General features: G+C 39.5%; 1 protein-coding gene across 1 annotated transcript in view; it reads left to right on the top strand.

Annotated features, from left to right (window-relative positions):
* PATJ (PATJ, crumbs cell polarity complex component) overlaps positions 1 to 19,269 on the top strand; it is a 415,643-nt gene that overhangs the window by 38,886 nt on the left and 357,488 nt on the right. The window contains exons 9-13 of the mRNA XM_021715786.1: positions 3,296 to 3,387; positions 5,764 to 5,905; positions 11,412 to 11,555; positions 15,435 to 15,511; positions 17,836 to 17,892. Of these exons, the coding sequence (XP_021571461.1) occupies positions 3,296 to 3,387; positions 5,764 to 5,905; positions 11,412 to 11,555; positions 15,435 to 15,511; positions 17,836 to 17,892 (512 nt within the window). The remainder of the gene's footprint in view (positions 1 to 3,295; positions 3,388 to 5,763; positions 5,906 to 11,411; positions 11,556 to 15,434; positions 15,512 to 17,835; positions 17,893 to 19,269) is intronic.

Raw genomic sequence — 19,269 nt, 5'->3', positions numbered from 1 at the left:
CTCCTGGCCACCACAGCCTCGACCTGCTGGGCTCCGGCAATCCTTCCACCTCAGCCTTCCAAGTAGCTGGAACTACAGTCGTGCACTATGACGCCTGGCTAGTTTTTGATTTATTGTAGAGATAAGGTCTTGCCAAGTTGCCCAGGTGGGTCTCGAACCCACGGGCTCAGGCATTCCATTCACCTCGGCCTCTCAAAGTGCGGGATTACAGGCTGAGCCACCAAGCCCAGCAAGATTTATTCTTTTATTACAAGAGAATTGTTGGAATAAGGAAAAACAAACCTTTCTAAAGACATTTGCTAGTAACAAGGAAATTCTGAGTTATGAAATGTCCTAGTTTTTTTGTTAATAGCAAAATTGGAGATACTTAATTTCTTTTAAAAAAATGTTATTTTGCATACTTACAGCAGGTGGAAAGATTAAGAGTGCTAATGTATTCAAAGTCCTGAATGAAATTCGTGTCAGACCACCTTGTGCTATTTTAGCCTAATGAAATATCTTTTTTTCAAACCTTTAGATTCTTGTAAGTGCCACCTTTTTTTAGGTTCAGAATTTAAATAAGTTCCAAAAGAGCTAATTGTGGATTGTATAATAATGTTCCAAAAAACTATTCTGAGTAGTTTTCAGTTTGCTAAGTCTGGTTGGAGGAATCATAATTTAGTTCCTAAACTTATGATTTAGTCCCAAGTGAAAGTGAAGGACTAGTAGAAAATTGAGAAAATTTGATGTTTATGTTACTGCATAAAGGAAAGAATCATTTTCCTTCTTTATCCTCATAAGAAATTTTGGGGATTAAGCCATTTGGGGTAGTAGGGAGCAAGTGAATCCAAATACTAGAGCCTTCTAAAACATAACATATAGTACAATAAATAAAAAAAATTAGCCGGCATGGTGGTGTATGTCTGAATTCCAGCTATTTGAAAGGTTGAGGCGGAAGGATCTCCTGAGCCCAGCAGATCAAGGCTGTGGTGGCCATGAGTGTGCCACTATCCTCCAGTCAGGGTGACAGAGTGAGATTCCAACTCAAAAATTAAAATAAAATTCAACATATTTTAATACATAGTCTTTCAAAATAATTTTGCTCTAGTCTATTCATTGGACTTCTAAGGTTCTGAATATATGAAAAGTCTGAATATATGAAATATATGAAAAGGAAGACAAACATGTAAACAGCTCTTGGTTTTTTCAAATAAATTAAATGTTTTTAGCAGATATTCATCATTTCCTTTGTTCTGGGACCTCCTGTGGATACAAAATCCTCAGAGGTTGCAGTCCCTTAAAGAAAATGGCATAGTATTTGCAGATAATCAATGTGCATCCTCTTGTATACTTCAGACCATCTCTAGACTACTTACAGTACCTAATGCAACATAAGTGCTATGTAAATAGCTGTGACACTGCATTTTTAAAATTTGTATTTTGATTTTTGTAGTACTATTTTTATTGTTTGTATTTTTTTCCTTTTTTTTTTTTTGAGTTGGAGTCTTACTCTGTTGCCAAGGCAGGATTGCGGTAGCATGCTCATGGCTGTCGCAGTCTCGACCTGCTGGGCTCAGGTAATTCTTCTGTCTCAGCCTTTCAAGTAGCTGGAACTACAGGCATATGCCACCACTCCCAGCTAATTTTTTGAAATATTGTAGAAATGAAGTGTTGCCAAGTTGCCCAGGCTCTTCTCGAACCCATGGGCTCAGGCAGTCCTTTCACCTCAGCCTCCCAAAGTTCTGGGATTATAGGCATGAGCCACCACGCCCAGCCTTTTCCAAATATTTTTTATCCACAGATGGTTGAATCTGCGGAGGTGGAATCCATGGATCTAGAGGGTCTAGCGTACAAGCAAACTTATTATGCTGTGGCAGATGAAACATTCAGTTAGACAGAGAGAAATAGAGAATTCACAAAGAAGGGGGCATTCAAGCTAGGACTGGAAAAGGAGAAGGATTTTGATAGATGGGAATAAATAATTAAATTAGAGAAAGGGTAGGCTGGGCGTGATGGCTCACACCTGTAATCCTAATACTTTGGAAGGCTGAGGTGGATGGATTGCTAGACCTAGGAGTTTGAATACAGTCTAGGCAACATAGCAAGACCTTGTCTCTAATTTAAAAAATAAAACATTTAAAAAGGAGAGAAAGGGTGAAATCATGAAAATATTCAGTGTTTTGATGAAATGTCAACAGTCTAGTGTGGCTGGACTTCTGTTGGAAGGATGTAGTGGAAAATGAAGTTGAAAAATAAGTTTGAAGCCGGGCTCAGTGGCTCAGCCTGTAATCCCACGCCTTCGGGAGGCTGAGGTGAGTGGATTGCCTGAGCCCGTAGGTTTGAGACCCGCCTGGGCAACTTGGCGAGACCTCATCTCTACAATAAATCAAAAATTAGCCGGGCGTGGTAGCGCACACCTGTAGTTCCAGCTACTCGGAAGGCTGAGGTGGAAGGATCGCCGGAGCCCAGCAGGTCGAGGCTGCAGTGGCCGGGAGCGGCCACTGCACTCCAGTCTGGGCGACAGAGTGAGACTCCAACTCAAAAAAAAAAAGAAAGAAAAATAAGTTTGAAAAAGAAAATGATGGAGGGCCTGGAATGTGATTCCATGAAATTTACACATTATTTTGTAGGCAGTGGGAATCCGCTGATGTTATTTTTTTCTACAATGTTTTGAGTTCATTTGAAAATAAAAAATAAAAGTATAAAAGCATTCATATCTATGGGGCTTTGTTTTCCAGTTTCCCTTCCAGTCCTTGCCTCTAGAAATGCGTAATTTTTATATAGTAAAGAGTTTTACATAGTCATTTGATTCTCTTTAAATGATTATTTCATGTTGCTGAACTTATTCCAGTGTTGTTGTATTTTAAAAATCATGCGCGCTTCCCCCCCTGTCTTTGGGAAGCTAACATGCTCAGTAAATTAAATATAGACAGGAAGAACTATTAGGAGACTCTTGTCATAAAGCTAGTGAAAAATAAAAGATTATGCCAAGTCAGCAGTAAGAACAGAGACAAACCAAGAAGAGGGTCAGACTTAACCTGAGCTCTCCTGAATTCCAGCTTAGAGTGCATTTCATCAAGCTTCCATTACTGATTATTTTTCCAGAAGCGTTATCATCAGTCAAATCATTTCAATTTCAGGTCACTTGTGATGGTGACAGTTTGAAATAATCCATCAATTTCTCTGCTTGTGTTCAAAACAGTATTTATCAAACCTCCAGTTCACCCCTTTAGCTAATTAACCTCTTTATATGAATCTTGCAATCATTGGCTAATTAGAACTTTCTTCCTTTTTCTGTATGTTTGTGAACATTCAGGGGAAGAATCAGGGATTTATGTGAAAAGTATAATACCCGGCAGTGCTGCATACCACAATGGCCACATTCAAGTGAATGACAAAATAGTTGCTGTAAGTAACTGCCTTGTTTCGGATTTGAATCAGGTTGAAAAAAAATGGTTGATCCTTATTGTAATATGTATGAGACGGGGGTGGCCTAATATAGTTTCATACAGTTTTTATAAAAATTTAAGTTTGCTAGTATGATGAAATTTCATTCATTTGGACCCTTAGTGGCTGTAAATTTGTTTTTTTTCCACTGTTAGTGAAGAAAGGATACACACACATACACACACACACACACACACACACTTAAAAGATGTTCTAGAATTCTCTCAGAAAACACTTTGAGTACCTCTTTGTGTTCTTTAAATTCCCCATTTTATATCCTATTATTAGGCCATTAATCAGCTCTTTTCATCTCTTTGTGAAAATAATTTTTCTACTAACAATAATGTTGAGTACATCCAAAAATGAAATATTTTTTGTATTTGAGAATATAATAATGACCTTTTATTAATTAAAACTGGTCTTTTCCCCATTTAGTAGAAATTAGTTAAATTTATATATGTGGATATGAATATATCTGTATACACATACATACATATAAGCCCATGCACATACACATAAGTTTACATAGAAACAAATGTTGAGTGGTATGATTTGAATCATTGTTCGTTGTGTCCATCTGAGGAAGCACATTTCACGACTCTTGACTTTTACCCCAATGGACTAAGAAAATGTCTTTTGGTGATTGGCAGGGGCCAGCAGTAGCAGTGGATGGTTTGAGAAAATTCTTATGGGGAAAGTATTTTGAAATACTTATGGCTAACTTAACGGAGGTTGAATGAGCAAGCCTACTGTTCCTGATAGACTTTAAAAATTGGGTAAGTTCGAGACCAGCCTAGGCATCGTATGGCAAGACCTCATCTTTACAAAGAATTAAAATTTAAAAAAATTAGCACACACTGTAGTCCCACTACTTGGGAGGCTAAGGTGTGGAAGGATCGCCTGAGCCCAGGAAATAGAGGCTGCAGTAAACTGTGATCATGCCACTGAACTTTTTAGCCTGGGTGACAAAGTGAGACTCTAACCCAAGAAAAAACAACAATAACAACAAAAAAAGAAAGAAAAAGGAAAAAGGACTTGACAAAGATTAAGAACACTTTTCTTGGTGGGGCAGGGCACACATAACATCAGTAAGGGCACCTGATTCCACACTGGGCAAAGTGAGGACCAATGGGAGGCCCAGACTTCACCTGTACAATGACCACGTATGTATCTAATTCTGAATTGTACTTCACATCTTTGAAATAAAATTATATGGGCCAGGCACAGTGGCTCACGCCTATAATCCCAGCACTTTGGGAAGCTGAGGTGAGAGGATTGCCTGAGCCCACGGGTTCAAGACCAGCCTGGGCAAGTTGGTGAGACCTCATCTCTACAATAAATAAAAAATTAGCCAAGCGTGGTGGCGCATGCCTGTAGTTCCAGCTACTTGGAAGGCTGAGGCAGAAGGATCTCCTGAGCCCAGCAGGTTGAGGCTGCGGTGGCTATGTGTGTGCTACTACACTCCACCTGAGCGACAGAGTGAGACTCCAACTCAAAAAAAGAAAAATTAAAATAAAATTATACATATATATACATACACACATGTTTCTTGCTTATAGTTTTTCAGAACATGAGAAGGCCTGATGGTGGGAGATCATTGTGTTTCTTGAAAATATTCCATGAGGCCAGGTGCGGTGGCTCAAGTCTGTAATCTCAGCACTTTGGGAGGCTGAGGCAAGAGGATTGCCTGAGCTCAGGGATTCGAGACCAGCCTGGGCAACTTGGCAAAACCTTGTCTCTACAGTAAATAAAAAAAATTAGCTGGGCATGGTAGCGTACATCTGTAGTTCCGGCTACTTGGAAGGTTGAGGGAGAAGGATTGCCTGAGTTCAGCAGGTCAAGGCTGCAGTGGCCGTGAGCATGCCACTGCACTCCAGCCTGGGCGACAGAGTGAGACCCTGACTCAAGAAAAAAAAAAGAAAGAAAGAAACGATCCCATGATGATATGAAAGGGGAATGAAGTATTAGATACTCTCTTCGTTTTGATAATGATGGCTTCTGTGAATACATCTTGAAAGCTATGTATGACAATTGACCATCTCTTATGATATTTTGAATTCTGAATAGCATCAGAGATTAAAACTCTTTACCTCTCTTGGGCTGCTGGTTAAAATGTGTGATTTAGGAATACAAGTTTTTTAATTTGCTTCCTAGTGTGTTAGGAAGTTTGTCAGCATGTTTTACAAGTTTTGCATTTCTGTTCAAAAACACTTTCTCAGGTCTAAATAAATTATCTTTTGGAATCAAGTGAATCGCCTCATTTTGGTCAGCCATGCCAGAATAAAAAAAGAGTAGCTAAGTTGAAACCTCTGTTTAATGCTTCTCTTGATGTTTCAGGTCGACGGTGTGAATATCGAGGGTTTTGCCAACCAGGATGTCATTGAAGTGTTACGGAATGCAGGCCAGGTGGTGCATCTCACTCTCGTCCGAAGGAAGCCATCGGTACCTGCTTCTTCACTAGCATGGCCTTCAGATGGAGGTAATGAATTCTTCCACTCCCCTCCCTGCCATGCAGGCTGGGTTTGGCTAGCTAAATTACAACTGAATTAGAACAGCTAAGTTATGGAAGTTGCTCCGTGAGTCTGAGTGGGAAAAAACTGCCTACCTTGTGCAGTGCAGTGAAGGAGAAATGAATCTGCTCATTTTGTGCAACGAAGAAGCAGTTCCTTTGCTTATTATAATGTGTTAGGCTGTCAACCCTGACTTGCATTAGGCTCTGAGAGCTCTTCTAAATGGAGATGGAAATCATTTTTACAAAAAACTTGCAATTTTTATTGATTACATATATTTGAATAATAAAACTTTGACACTTTTTGTTTCAGGGGTACTCCATTGTCTAATGCTTTGAGATTTTGCAGACTTTAGGTTTCATATTATCATTTTTTTAAATTTTAAAGACATGGGGGACAATTCAGGGTTAGGTATATAAATGTTTATGATGCAGGTACCCTTGTTGATGAGGTGTGCCTCTCCCTCCCTTGGAAGTTTCCCTCAGTTGCCAATACTTGTTTTTTTTTAGTCTTATTTTGTCACCCAGGCTGGAGTGCAGTGGCACGATCACAGTTTTGCGCAGCCTTGACCTCCTGGGCTCAGGTGATCTTTCTGCCTCAGCCTCTCGAGTAGCTATGATTACAGGCATGTACCACCATGCCTGGCTTACTCTTTTTTGTTTGTTTTTGTTTTTTTGTAGAGGAGAGTTCTTGCTATGTTGTCTATGCTGGTCTTGAACTCCTGGGCTCAGGCAGTACCCTTGCGTCAGCCTCTCAAAGTGCTGGGACTACAGGTATATGCCACCATGCCTGACTTGTTTTTGGTTTTTTGTAGAGACACAGTCTTGTTATGTTGCCTATGCTGGTCTTGAACTCCTGGGCTCAAGCATTCCCCTAGTCTCAGCCTCCCAAAGTGCTGGGATTTACAGGCATGAGCCACTGTGCCTGGCTATATTACTTTTAACACCATATTTTATTTTAATCTCCCTGGATTTACTTTTTGAAGTTGAGTGAGAGAAAATACAGATTTCTATCAAGAACATTTTTATTTTTAAAATAATATTCATTGTTAATTTGGTTATAAGAATAGTAAATCTTCTGGGCTCAGTGGCTCAGCCTGTAATCCCACGTCTTTGGGAGGCTGAGGTGAGTGGATTGCCTGAGCCCGCGGGTTTGAGACCCGCCTGGGCAACTTGGCGAGACCTCATCTCTACAATAAATCAAAAATTAGCCAGGCATGGTAGTGCATGCCTGTAATTCCGGCTACTCGGAAGGCTGAGGCGGAAGGATCACCGAAGCCCAGCAGGTTGAGGCTTCGGTGGCTGGGAGCGGCCACTGCCTTCCAGTCTGGGCGACAGAGTGAGACTCCAACTCAAAACAAAAAACAAAAAAGAGTAGTAAATCTTCATTGTGGAACAAATATGTAATTACGTGCATGTGAACTTTTAATTATTTACTTAGAAATGAATAGATCAGCGGGGGGTGGGATTGGCAGTTGAAGGAAACTACTAGGGGAGGGAGGGGTGTACCTCATCAACAAGGGTATCTGCATGATCAATGTTTGTATACCTAAACTTGAAATGTACCCCACATCTTTATAATAAAAATTAAGATAAAAAAAAAGAAATGTATATAGATCAACAAAAGTTGACAAGCGTGGGAACATATATTCAATTTATTATTATTATTATTATTGTTATTATTATTATTTTGAGTTGGAGCCTCACTCTGTCATCCAGGCTGGAGTGCAGTGGCATGCTCACCGCCACTGCAGCCTCGACCTACTGGGCTCAAGTAATCCTTCTGCCTCAGCCTTCCAAGTAGCTGGAACTACAGGCATGTGCCACCATGCCCAGCTAATTTTTTTATTTATTGGAGAGATGAGGTCTTGCCAAGTTGCCTGGGCTGGTTTCGAACCTGTAGGCTTAGGCAGTTCTCTCACCTTGGCCTCCTTAAGTGCTGGGATTATAGGCATGAGCCACAGCACCCAGCTGTATATTCAATTTAAAATGAGTGACTAGTTATACAACTAGTGAGTAAGGAATACTTCTATTAGAATCTGTAGGTAGATGAATACATTTTCCCCCCTTTGGAAGTATGCCTCTGAGGATATCATAAGCCTGGAAGTCCTTTGCTTTCATCTGATATTGATTTGTATTTAAATTGGAACATTTATGTTTTAAGTGATAGTGGAAATTTTGCTACTGAAAGACAGATGCCCTGTCAACTGCTTTGAATGTATGACATTTAAAATTGTCTAAATGGTACAAATTGTACAAATGCCATATTGACCTTAAAAGGTTTCCATAAATATTATATAAATATAATGGTTTTTAATAGCACTGATAGAGCCCTTGGCTTCAGTTTCTGATACCAAATGAATGCAGGCATGCCCAGTGTCTGTGGATTAGCAATTCTTTTTCTTTTTTTTGTTTTTTGAGTCAGAGTCTCACTCTGTTGCCCAGGCTGGAGGACAGTGGCACACTCCCAGCCACTGCAGCCTCAACCTGCTGGACTTAGGCCATCCTTCCACCTGTCTTCCAAGCAGCTGGAACTACAGGTGTGCACCATCACGCCTGGCTAATTTTTTGATTTATTGTAGAGATGAGGTCTCTCTAAGTTGCCCAGACTGGTCTTGAACCCGTGAGCTCAGGCAATCCTCTCGCCTTGGCTTCCCAAAGTGCAGGAATATAGGCATGAGCCACCGTACCTGGCCTGGACTAGCAACTCTTGACTGGGCTTGGCCACATTTTAAATGTGTGTTGGCATAAATTCCAATTCCAAATCTGTTCCCCTTCCTTCAGTGTTTGAGGTCCTTCTTCCATGCTGCACTAACACCTTTGGCAAAGCACTGTCCCGTACCATTTAGTACACTACATGACGACCACCTGTGTTATGTCTCTACCACCTGCCCCATGGCACACGTCTTTGCGTGCCTTGCATTCTGGCAGCATTTAGACGTCTGTTTCACTGAATCAAACTGCACAGCCTCGAGTTCTTGCACAATCCCTCCCTCTTCCATTTGCAATCTTGCTATCTTTTTCTCCTCTAAACTCCTCCTATTTGTTTATCTTGTGTGTGCTTACTAGTATACCTATTTGTATACTGTTTGTGGCATACAATCATGCTGCTTCGTACTGTAAACTCTGCTGGGTGTAACTGCTTCCCCCTGCTATGCTGGCGACTTTGGGTGGGCATTATTTTTTTATGGTGGAAAAGTACACACAACATGAAATCTACCCTCTGAACATTGTGTTAAGCGTTCAGTACAGTACAGTGTTGCTACTGTGTGCACATCATGGTACAGCAGCTCTCTACAGCTTCTTCATCTTGTGTGATTGAAACTTCATACTCATTAAACAGCTCCCTGCTTTGCCCCCCCCCCAGCCTCTGGTAGCCACTGTTCTGCTTTGTTTCTGTGAGTTTGGCTACTTACTTTGCATGTAAGTGGAATCAGGCAATCTTTGTCCTTTTGTGACTGGCTTGTTTCATTTTGTGTAATGTCCGTATCATGTCATAGGATTTCCTTCCTTTTTAAGATGAAATAATATTCTGCCATTTGTATGTACCACATTTAAAAAATCTATCTATTCTTTTTTTTTTTTTTTTTTTTTGAGTGGGAGTCTCACTCTGTCGCCCAGGCTGGAGTGCGGGGACACGCTCACAACCACCGCAGCCTTGACCTGTTGGGCTCAGGTTATCCTGCCTCAGGCTTCCAAGTAGCTGGAACTACAGACACACGCCACCATACTCAGCTAATTTTTTGAAAAATCCATCTATTCTAACATTCACTTAGATTTCCACTTCTTGGTTATTTTGAATAATGCTGTAATGAGTAGTTGGCATTTCTTTTTTTTTTTTGAGTTGGAGTCTCACTCTACTGCCCAGGCTGGAGTGCAGTGGCATGTTCAAAGCCACTGCAGCCTCAACCTACTGGGCTCAGGTGATCCTTCCACCTCACGCTTTCAAGCAGCTGGAACTACAGGCACATGCCATCATGCCCAGCTAATTTTTTGATTTACTATAGGCTGGGATTATAGACTTTAGCCACCACGCTCAGTGGCATTCCTTGTTCTAGCACCAGGCTGTACTTTTGTGGATATCAATGGATTAATGGTCTAAAAACATCCTGTGTGGTTTAAAGTGTCATGTTAAGATCATAGGAACCCTTAAATCAATAACTTTTTATTGTAAAAAAATTTTAAGCATACAGAATAAATGACAAATAATGTAATTAGCACCCACAGACCTGCCGTGGTAGATCCAGTAGTTAACATTTTGCCATCTGTTTATCTTTTTTCTGAACCATTTCAGAGTGAGTGGTAGACATCATGATACTTCCAGAGTATAGCTATAAAAATAAGGATGCTCTCTTATATAACAATAATAACATTATCACACCAAAGAAAATTAATAGTAACTCCCTAATATCAGCTACCCAATGTGTTTAAAATCTCACAGTTACTCCAAAATTTTTTTGTCCCATTTCCCCAACACCTTCTGCGAAAACAAACAAAAACCCAAAGCCAAGACCCAGTCATACATGACATTTATTGCATTTGTGATGTCTCTGGTTTTTTAATCTAGAAGAGTTCCCCACCAGACCCCATGGCATAGACTTTTTGAAACAACTAGTTCGTGTGTCACTAGAATGTTACAGTTTGAATTTGTTATCTTGTGGTGTCATTTAAATTGTTTTTTTACACACCCTGTTTCCTTCAAGTTAGAAGCTAGATCTAAAGTCTTAGTTGTGTTTAGGTTAATTATTTTTATAAGAATACTTGATAAGTGAAATGTGATTTAAAAAATAATGTTAAATGACTTCTTATGTTAAGAGATACAGAGTGACTTGCATGGGTGAGATTGAAAACTTTAGGTAACTACTATTATTTTACTTAGCTCAGTTTAGCTAAGGGAGGAATATGCACTCAGAATTCTCTCCAGTTCCCTTCCAATTAATAAGGTTACCTGTGTAGACTTGTGTGGCATCCTCAGATGATGCCATGCCAGAACTGAGCAGTAGGCCTAGAGCAATTGGTCCAGCTCACTCTGTAAGTCTTGCTTCCCGCCCATTACAGCTGCCAAGAACTTAAGACCTTTGCATGTTTTTCTTTCCCAAGGCTATGTTGAAAAGCAGCTAACCCTTTGCTTTGTCATTGACTTTAGCTGCTTTTCTCTTCCCATTGTCTAATTCCTTATTCTTGTCAATACTATCAAGTTTATTTTTATTTTTATTTATTTTTTAAAAATTTATTTATTTATTATAAAGATGTGGGGTACAATTCAGTGTTAGGTATACAAACATTGATATTTTTGAAGGATTGATTGGTCATCTATTTACACGTGGCATTTTAGGTTAACGGAATCATATGCGCAAATTACCTCGGATTTGTAATAAGTTTGTGAAATGGGAGAACAGGAGTGAAATAAACTCTCTTAAACCTAGTCCTCAGTTACTAGTGATTCAAGTTAGCTTTTTTTTTTTTTTTTTTTTAGAAACCGTTGAACCACCACAAACACCAGCTCTCTTTCTATCTGGAGCAGTGGAAACAGAAACTAATTTAGATTGTGAAGATGAAGAAACTGAAGAAAGTATGGATAATCTAAAAAATGAGAACATACAAGCCTTAGAAAAATTGGGTAGGCACCAAGCATTCACTATGGAGTAATTGGACTTTCTCATTTGTTAACTGCATTTTGGAGATATAAAAATATGGTATTCTCTTTTGAAAAAATTTATTATTATTATTATTCTTTAGAGAAGGAGTCTAGCTATGTTGCCCAGGCTGGTCGCGAACTCCTGGCTTCAAGTGATCCTCCCATCTTGATTTCCCAAAGTGCTGGAATTATAGGCATGAGCCACTGCGTTGGCCCAAATAGGGTATTTTTAATATCAACATCTTAAGAACTTGTGGAAGTTGGGGACCAAGCATATTCTATTTAAATTTTTGTTTAGTTATATTTAGTCCAAATCTCACTCTGTTGCCTAGCCTGGAGTACAGTGGCATGCTCATGGTTACCACAGCCTCAGGTTGCTGGGTGCAGGCAGTCTTTCTGCCTCAGTCTTGCAAGTAGCTGGAACTACAGGTGCACACCACCAAGGCTGGCTAATTTTCTTTTTTTTGTTGTTGTTGTAAATTTAGTGTAGAGACAAGGTCTTGCCAAGTTGTCCAGGCTGGTCTCCAACTTGTGGGCTGAGGCAGTCCTCTCGCCTCTGCCTCCCAAAGTGCTGGGATTAAAGACGTGAGCCACTGTACCTGGGTTTAGTATTTTTAATTACTACATTCTTTAGTTTTTATATTATATTGATTATATCTATAGAGCGTAGCTATCTGTATACTTATAGCAGTGTTTGCTCTTCATCATAGAAATTAATAATGTATATATTTTATAAATTGCCTCAAATTGCCAGGCTGTTACTCATTTATTCTTTAGTTTTTTTTTCAAGTTGACTTGTAACTTTGCCTTTTTACTTTGTACTCTGATACCTCAGCTATTATAATGGACTTTATTCTGAGAGCATATTGAGTAACGGTCTCACGCAGTTCACTGCACAGAGGCACTCAGCAAAGCCTTGCCAGCTAATGAAACTTCTTGCGGCACTTATACCATCCATGGTCCAGTGGAGTTTGGCTTTTGACTTTGTTTTGTCCCAGGAAAGAGTAGCTGGAAGGAGGGAGTAAACCCCTTATTCAGGTTAAAAAAAAAGTGTTCCATGATTTACCTTGTTCTTTTTGACCCAAGTCGATTACAATTGATTTTATTTTATTTTTTGAGTCAGAATCTCACTCTGTCACCCAGGCTGGAGGACAGTGGCATGCTCATGGCCACCGCAGCCTCCACCTGCTGGGCCCAGGTGATCCTTCCGCCTCAGTCTTCCAAGTAGCTGGAACTACAGGCATGTGCGAACACACTTGGCTAATTTTTTGATTTATTATAGAGAAGAGGTTTTGCCAAGTTGCTCATGCTGGCTTTGAACCTTTAATATGAGGCAATCCTCTCACCTCAGCCTCCCAAAGTGCTGGGATTGCAGGCATGAGCCATTGTGCCCAGCTGATTACAATTTTTTTTTCCTATTTTAACTCAGTTGCACTCAGATAGATTTTCAGTGAAATATAAGGTAAAAATCAAATGTATTCTGTAGGTAGAAATCATTTTGAAATATTTTATCTGTGCTTTTGGATCAGTTTAACTGCATTTTTTCTGTTTCCATATGTGTAATTTCAGACTGACAGTAAAACCAGACTTTTAACTGCTATGGAGTTAACTCTCTTTTTTGCCTTTGAATAAGTATTTCAGATTGTCAAGTTATTCATTTTTTTGATCATGTAGTGTAGCCTAGGATTTATTGAGCTGCTGAGTAGAAATCTCCTTCCTCTGGCACTTAGGCATTTGTGCTGTGCTTTTAAAACTCACAACTGTCTGTGTTTTTGTTGTACAACTGAAAGGTAAAAATATAGTCAAAAGAATTGTTGATGAAATGTCAACATTATTATACATGTATATGAACTACCATCCGAGTACCATGTCTTTAAATATAGAACTCAATGAATACATTGCAAATTTTCTGGCTTTTTGTTTTTGAGTTAGAGTCTCACTCTGTCGCCCAGGCTGGAGGGCAGCGGCACGCTCCCGGCCACCGCAGCCTTGACCTGCAGTTCTCTGGCGATCCTTCCACCTCAGCCTTCCAAGTAGCTGGAACTACAGGCATGCGCCATCATGCCTGGCTAGTTTTTTATTTATTGTAGAGATGAGGTCTTGCCAAGTTGACAAGGCCGGTCTCAAACCCAGGGGCTCAGGCAGTCCTCTCACCTCGGCCTCCCAAAGTGCTGGGATTATAGGCATAAGCCACCACGCCCAGCCTACATTGCAAATTTTCTTCAGATTTGTTTAACAGATAAGAAAATGCTGCTTGGAAGAAATTTAACAGGCAAGATGTTAGAACTCTTAATGTAAGCAGGGCGCAGTGGCTCACACCCATAATCCCAGCACTTTGGGAGGCTGAGGTGAGAGGATTGCCTGAGCCCATGGGTTGGATACCAGCTTGTGCAACTTAGTGAGACCTCATGTCTAAAATTAAAAAAAAAAAAAATTGGCCCAGCACGATGGCGTGTGGCTGTAGTTCCAGCTACTTGGAAGGCTAAGGTGGAAGGATTGCCTGAGCCCAGTAGGTTGAGGCTGTGGTGGCCATCAGCGTGCTAATGCACTCCAGCCTGGGTGACAGAGTGAGACTCCAACTCAAAAAAAAAAAAGAACTCTTAATGTAATTTCTTAAGGAAATATTAACAGAAACAGGCACAAAGGTGCAGTGCCCAAGTGAATTTGATGTTTGTTTTTAATCGGATCTTTGGTTGGTTATCCCCTAAATGTAATCTAGCATATCGGTTAGTAGTTATTTCATGGATGTTCTATTGTAAATCTAGTAATTTAAGTTCTCTAGTGTCCATTAGTCTCTGATTTCTGAGGTTAGCCTGTTTCGCTTAATGATTTGTGTTTTATAATTAAGCATTATATGTATCCAAGATGAGCTGTCCCTTCTGAAGACTCAAAGAGCTGATAATGCAGTCTGTTTAATCCTAGGCAGATGGTTATGTCAGTTGTGATAAGTGTTCTGTGACTTGTCCAATCTTAAGACAAAATTGAGAGAGTTTTTTAAGTTAAGAAAGATGGAAGTTTGTTCACTTTCTGCTACTGCAATGGATGTAAGATGCAATTACAGTTTTAGTACTTTGACTTTTGCCTATTAGACATTATTCATGCTATAAACTGTGCGCTGAACTGGATAAGATCCTGTGGAGGACAGGCAAGACACTTAAAATCTGCTTTAGTTCTTTAAAATTATCTATCTATGCAACAAAGGCAATATTACCCTCAAGTAAGAAAAGTCATAAAGATATAAATATCCTAATAACTAAGTAACACCAAAAGACTGGTGTAAAACCAAAGTTGTCTTAAACCTCATGGAACTGGTCCAATTAAACCAGAAAAGCCTTTAGCTACCCATGTGAAAAGTCTGATTGTGTTATATTGATGTGTCTTGTTGATAGTAAAGATACCTTGATAAGGTTGTACTTTTCCACTGGGGGGTTGGAATGGTACTACTTCGATGTGATTAGCATTTAAATTAAATCCTTTTATGCCCTAATATGTTATAAAGCAAAACCAGATGCATTTTACTTGTAAACTATAGGAAGTTTGCATATATACTGTGTATATTTTACATTTCATTTATAACTTATTATTTCCTATTCTCTTTAAAATGTTCCTTAACAACAAGAGTTCCTTCATCATTTGGTCACAGCTGGTCTTTACATTTTCCATTAACCTTATAAGTCACCTCTGATTTACTTTACCTAGCAGACCTGAGTTAATATTTTTTCCTTTTTATTCATTTCCCTGTTACTTACTGAGACTGTGCTGTTATTGAAGAATTTAGTAGTTAAGTGTGTTTGGCTCACAGTAGCTTCAACATTCGTTTTTATTTCTTTCTTCCTTTTTTGTTTTTTTTTTTAAATCCAGAAAGAGCCCCAGACTTTCCAGAAAATGAGCTGAAATCCAGATGGGAAAACCTATTGGGTCCCGATTATGAAGTAATGGTATGTTAAAATGCTCTAATAAAAAGCATTCATGTCTCATTTCATGCCAAGCCCCTAACACTACAATTTAAAGAATTAGAAGAGTCAAAGAAGAGCCAGTCTGCCTTTATTTTTCCTTCCTGCTTTTCTTCCCTATCAGATCAATCGATCTTTTTAAAGCATTTTAAGCTGTAAGAATAATTAAAGACTGCACACAAGCCTCAGTTACAATTAGTAGACACTCAGTTCATGTTGAAACCATTTAAGTCAACAAAAGGCAGAAAAACGTTAGGCGAGAGAGGGCTTGCCTCTAAATTTATAACCTGCATCAGCTGCTTAAAATTGCTGGCATTTTTATGATTGCTTTTATGATCTGTTTGTTTTATTGTACACTGAAAGAGCTGTGGATATTAGTCCTATGTTTCACAAAGAATCTTACAGTTTTATGTGAAAAATGAAAGAATGATTATCAAATGTATTTGGAAGAACAGGAAGTAATTTCGGTTAGGTATAAGTTTATAGTGCCAGTGGTCCATTAGACTACCCTTCACCTGCTATTAGATTCATTGAGTAAGGGATTGATTACACTTCCCTGTATGAATCCACATGAAAACAGAAGGCTGTGCTTAGAAAAACCTCTACAGTATTCACCAAATGCATTAGTAATCGAGTATTCCTTATATTTCTATTATCATTCACATTTTCTTACATATGTTTATCATTAGTGCTTGTTGGCTGGTTGGAATTTTTTTTTTTTTCTTCTTCTTGGTTTAGAATTTCCAGCCACTATCTTTTCTCAGAAAATTTCCAGCATCATTATGATGAGTCAAAACAGTTCATATTTTCTCTTCACGGTCAGTAAATTTGTGCTTACATGTCAGATTTCATAAACTGCTGCTTCTCTACTTCAGAGCTTTCCAACACTCTTCGTGGGCTACCACCTAGCAAATAACCTTTCCTACTAACCTTAGTGGTTTAATGTGCAAAGTCATTTGGTGTTCCATTATTTTCAAATGACCCGTTTTGTGATTGGCTCCTTTTTGTTAAAATTTTTATCTCCCTTATCATCCTTTTAAATACCATGTATCACATGGTGAGGTCACAGCAGAGAGGCTAGAAAGAGGAGACAGAATTTGAGGCTGGAATTTTAAAGTGACAACGTATTCATGAAAAGGTGTAGCTTGTTGTTCTGAGGCGCGAAGGAAGCGAAGGGAAGAACGAAGAAGCCAGGCATGATGCGTGGATGAATGCATGCACGTACTCCAATGTTCCTTATTTTACTTTCTTCCAGGATCAGCTTATCTGAAATGCGGTACTTTTAGAAACTGTAGTTGGGTCATTGGTTAACTGATCCCTTCCCTCCAGATGCACCAGATTTTATTAACAACTTACAGATGTAAATCATCAGTAAAGTACTCTTGCTTACAAGGAATTCACTTCTGTGGATATCCACCATTGAAGCTTACAACAATAGTTTTAGGCCAGGATTAAACGCTTTAAGTATTCCATGAACTTCCCACCAGGGACCAGGTCTATCTGTTTGTGTCTTGGCCAGCCATTTCTCCTGAGGAGATGGTTTGAGCTTGTTGTGGAAAGTCAGATGCTTTAGTTTTTCCCCAGTTCTTCTGACTTTACTGACTTTGCAAATTTTGTTTTGAGACCTGGGATTTGAAAGTAAAAATGGCCATTTTCTTGGTTTTGTCAGAAGAGTAATTTTTTTTTTTGAGTTGTAGTTTCACTCTGTCGCCCAAGCTGGAGTGTAGTGGCATGCTCATGGCCACTGCAGCCTCGACCTGCTGGGTTCAGGTGATCCTTCCACCTCAGCCTTCCAAGTAGCTGGAACTACAGGCACATGCCACCATGCCCGGCTCATTTTTTGATTTATTGTAGAGATGTGGTCTCACCATGTTGCCCAGACTGGTCTCGAATTCGTGGGCTCTGGCAATCCTCTCACCTTGGTTTCCCAAAATGCTGGGATTATAGGTGTGAGCCACTGTGCCCTGCCTAAAAGAGTGAAATCTTTATGCATTCAACATAATGGAGGATTATATTAAAATTTTAAGGATCATGGATTTCTAAAGACAGTGTATATATTTGCCTATTACTTTCTGTTCAACTTTGGGTAATTTAGGGAAAAAATGTTGATGTGGAGAACAACACCAAAAAAGCAAATATACTCCGAAATTTTACATTATGTGTTAAACTTATAGATTTCAAAAATAGAGAAGAGATTAGTATCAAATAGAGTTATCAGTATATAGGTTTTACAGATATTTTCAGAAAATGTAGCAAAAAATAAAGTTATGCTTTTACAAAAATTGGAAATATTTTTCTTGCAAATTTAGGTTGCAACCTTGGATACACAGATTGTAGATGATGCTGAATTACAGAAGTATTCAAAGGTAAGCTTTTTTTTTTTTTAAAGTTAGCAGTTTTTTATTGTTTGAAGAACTTTCTCTAAATTCTTGCTGTGACCTAAAGTTTCCAGAAGTTAGTCTTAGATGTTTTCTGGAATTGTGGTGGATCTTACTGTTAAGAAGGATTGTTAGATATGCTTGGAAAGAATATGACATCCCCACTTCCAGAAACTGAAAACCCACATTTGATTCTCTTGCCCACTTTAAAGAGGTAGCATGCAGAATGTTAGCTTTTCAGGCATTCTAAGAAGTCCTTTCAGAAATGTCTCCTAGACATCAAGACCAGGAATATAGATGTTGAAAAAACCATCAGCAGCTGGGCTCAGTGGCTCAAGCCTGTAATCCCAGCACTTTGGGAGGCAGAGATGAGAGGATTCCCTGAGCTCAAGGGTTCAAGACCAGCCTGAGCAACATGGCAAGACCTTGTCTCTACAATAAATCAAAAAATCAGCTGGGTATGGTAGCACATGCCTGTGGTTCTAGTTACTTGGAAGACTGAGGCGGAAGGATCACCTGAGCCCAGGAGGTCGAGGCTGCGGTAGTCATGATCATGCCACTGCACTCCAGCCTGGGCGACAGAGTAAGACTCCAACTCAAAAAAAAAACAAACAAAAAAAAACAAAAGAAAAAGAAAAAGCCATCCGGACTTAGAGTCTATCATACTGAGCGATCTGTCACAGAAACAAAGAACTAAGTATCACATGTTCTCACTCATAAGCGGACCCTTGAACAATTATCATAATACTGTAAGAAAAGGATTGGCAAGGAAACTGCCGGTGGGAGGAGGCGGGGGTGTGTGTGGGGGGGAGGAGGATTGGCAGTAGTGGGATTCTGCCAAGGAGGGGGCACACCTCATCAACAAGGGTACCTGCATAATGAATATTTGTATGCCTAACTCTGAATTGTACCCATCTTTAAAATTAAAAAAATTAAAAATAGAAAAATAAATATAAATACATAAAAAAGAAAAAGCCATCAGGAGGATTGCTTGAGACCAGGAGTTCAAAACCAGCGTGGGCAATAGAGTAAAAAATAAAAAAAATTAGTTGGGCCTGGTGGTGTGTGCCAGCAGTGCCAGCCACTTGGGAGGATTTTCTGAGCTGAGGAGGTCAAGGCTGCATTGAGCTGTGGTCATACCACTGCCCTCTAATCTGGGAGACAGAGTGAAACCTGAATAAAAAAAAAAAAGCCATCATATGTTCAAGGACAGAAAAATGGTTTATCTTCTGAGTATTGGCAGTGGTTGTTGTTGAATTTAAAACATTTGTGGTAAGCTTTATTTCTTTTTTTTTTGAGTTGGAGTCTCACTCTGTCGCCCAGACTGGAGTGCAGTGGCCACTCCCGGCCACCGCAGCCTCGACC

The sequence above is a fragment of the Carlito syrichta genome, unplaced genomic scaffold (genome assembly GCF_000164805.1).
Source record: "Carlito syrichta isolate Samal-C Ts95f unplaced genomic scaffold, Tarsius_syrichta-2.0.1 Scaffold307669, whole genome shotgun sequence".
In the NCBI taxonomy this organism is placed as follows: Eukaryota; Metazoa; Chordata; class Mammalia; order Primates; family Tarsiidae; genus Carlito; species Carlito syrichta.
Note: the sequence above shows the minus strand (reverse complement) of the source record. Positions and strands in the feature narration are given on the sequence as shown.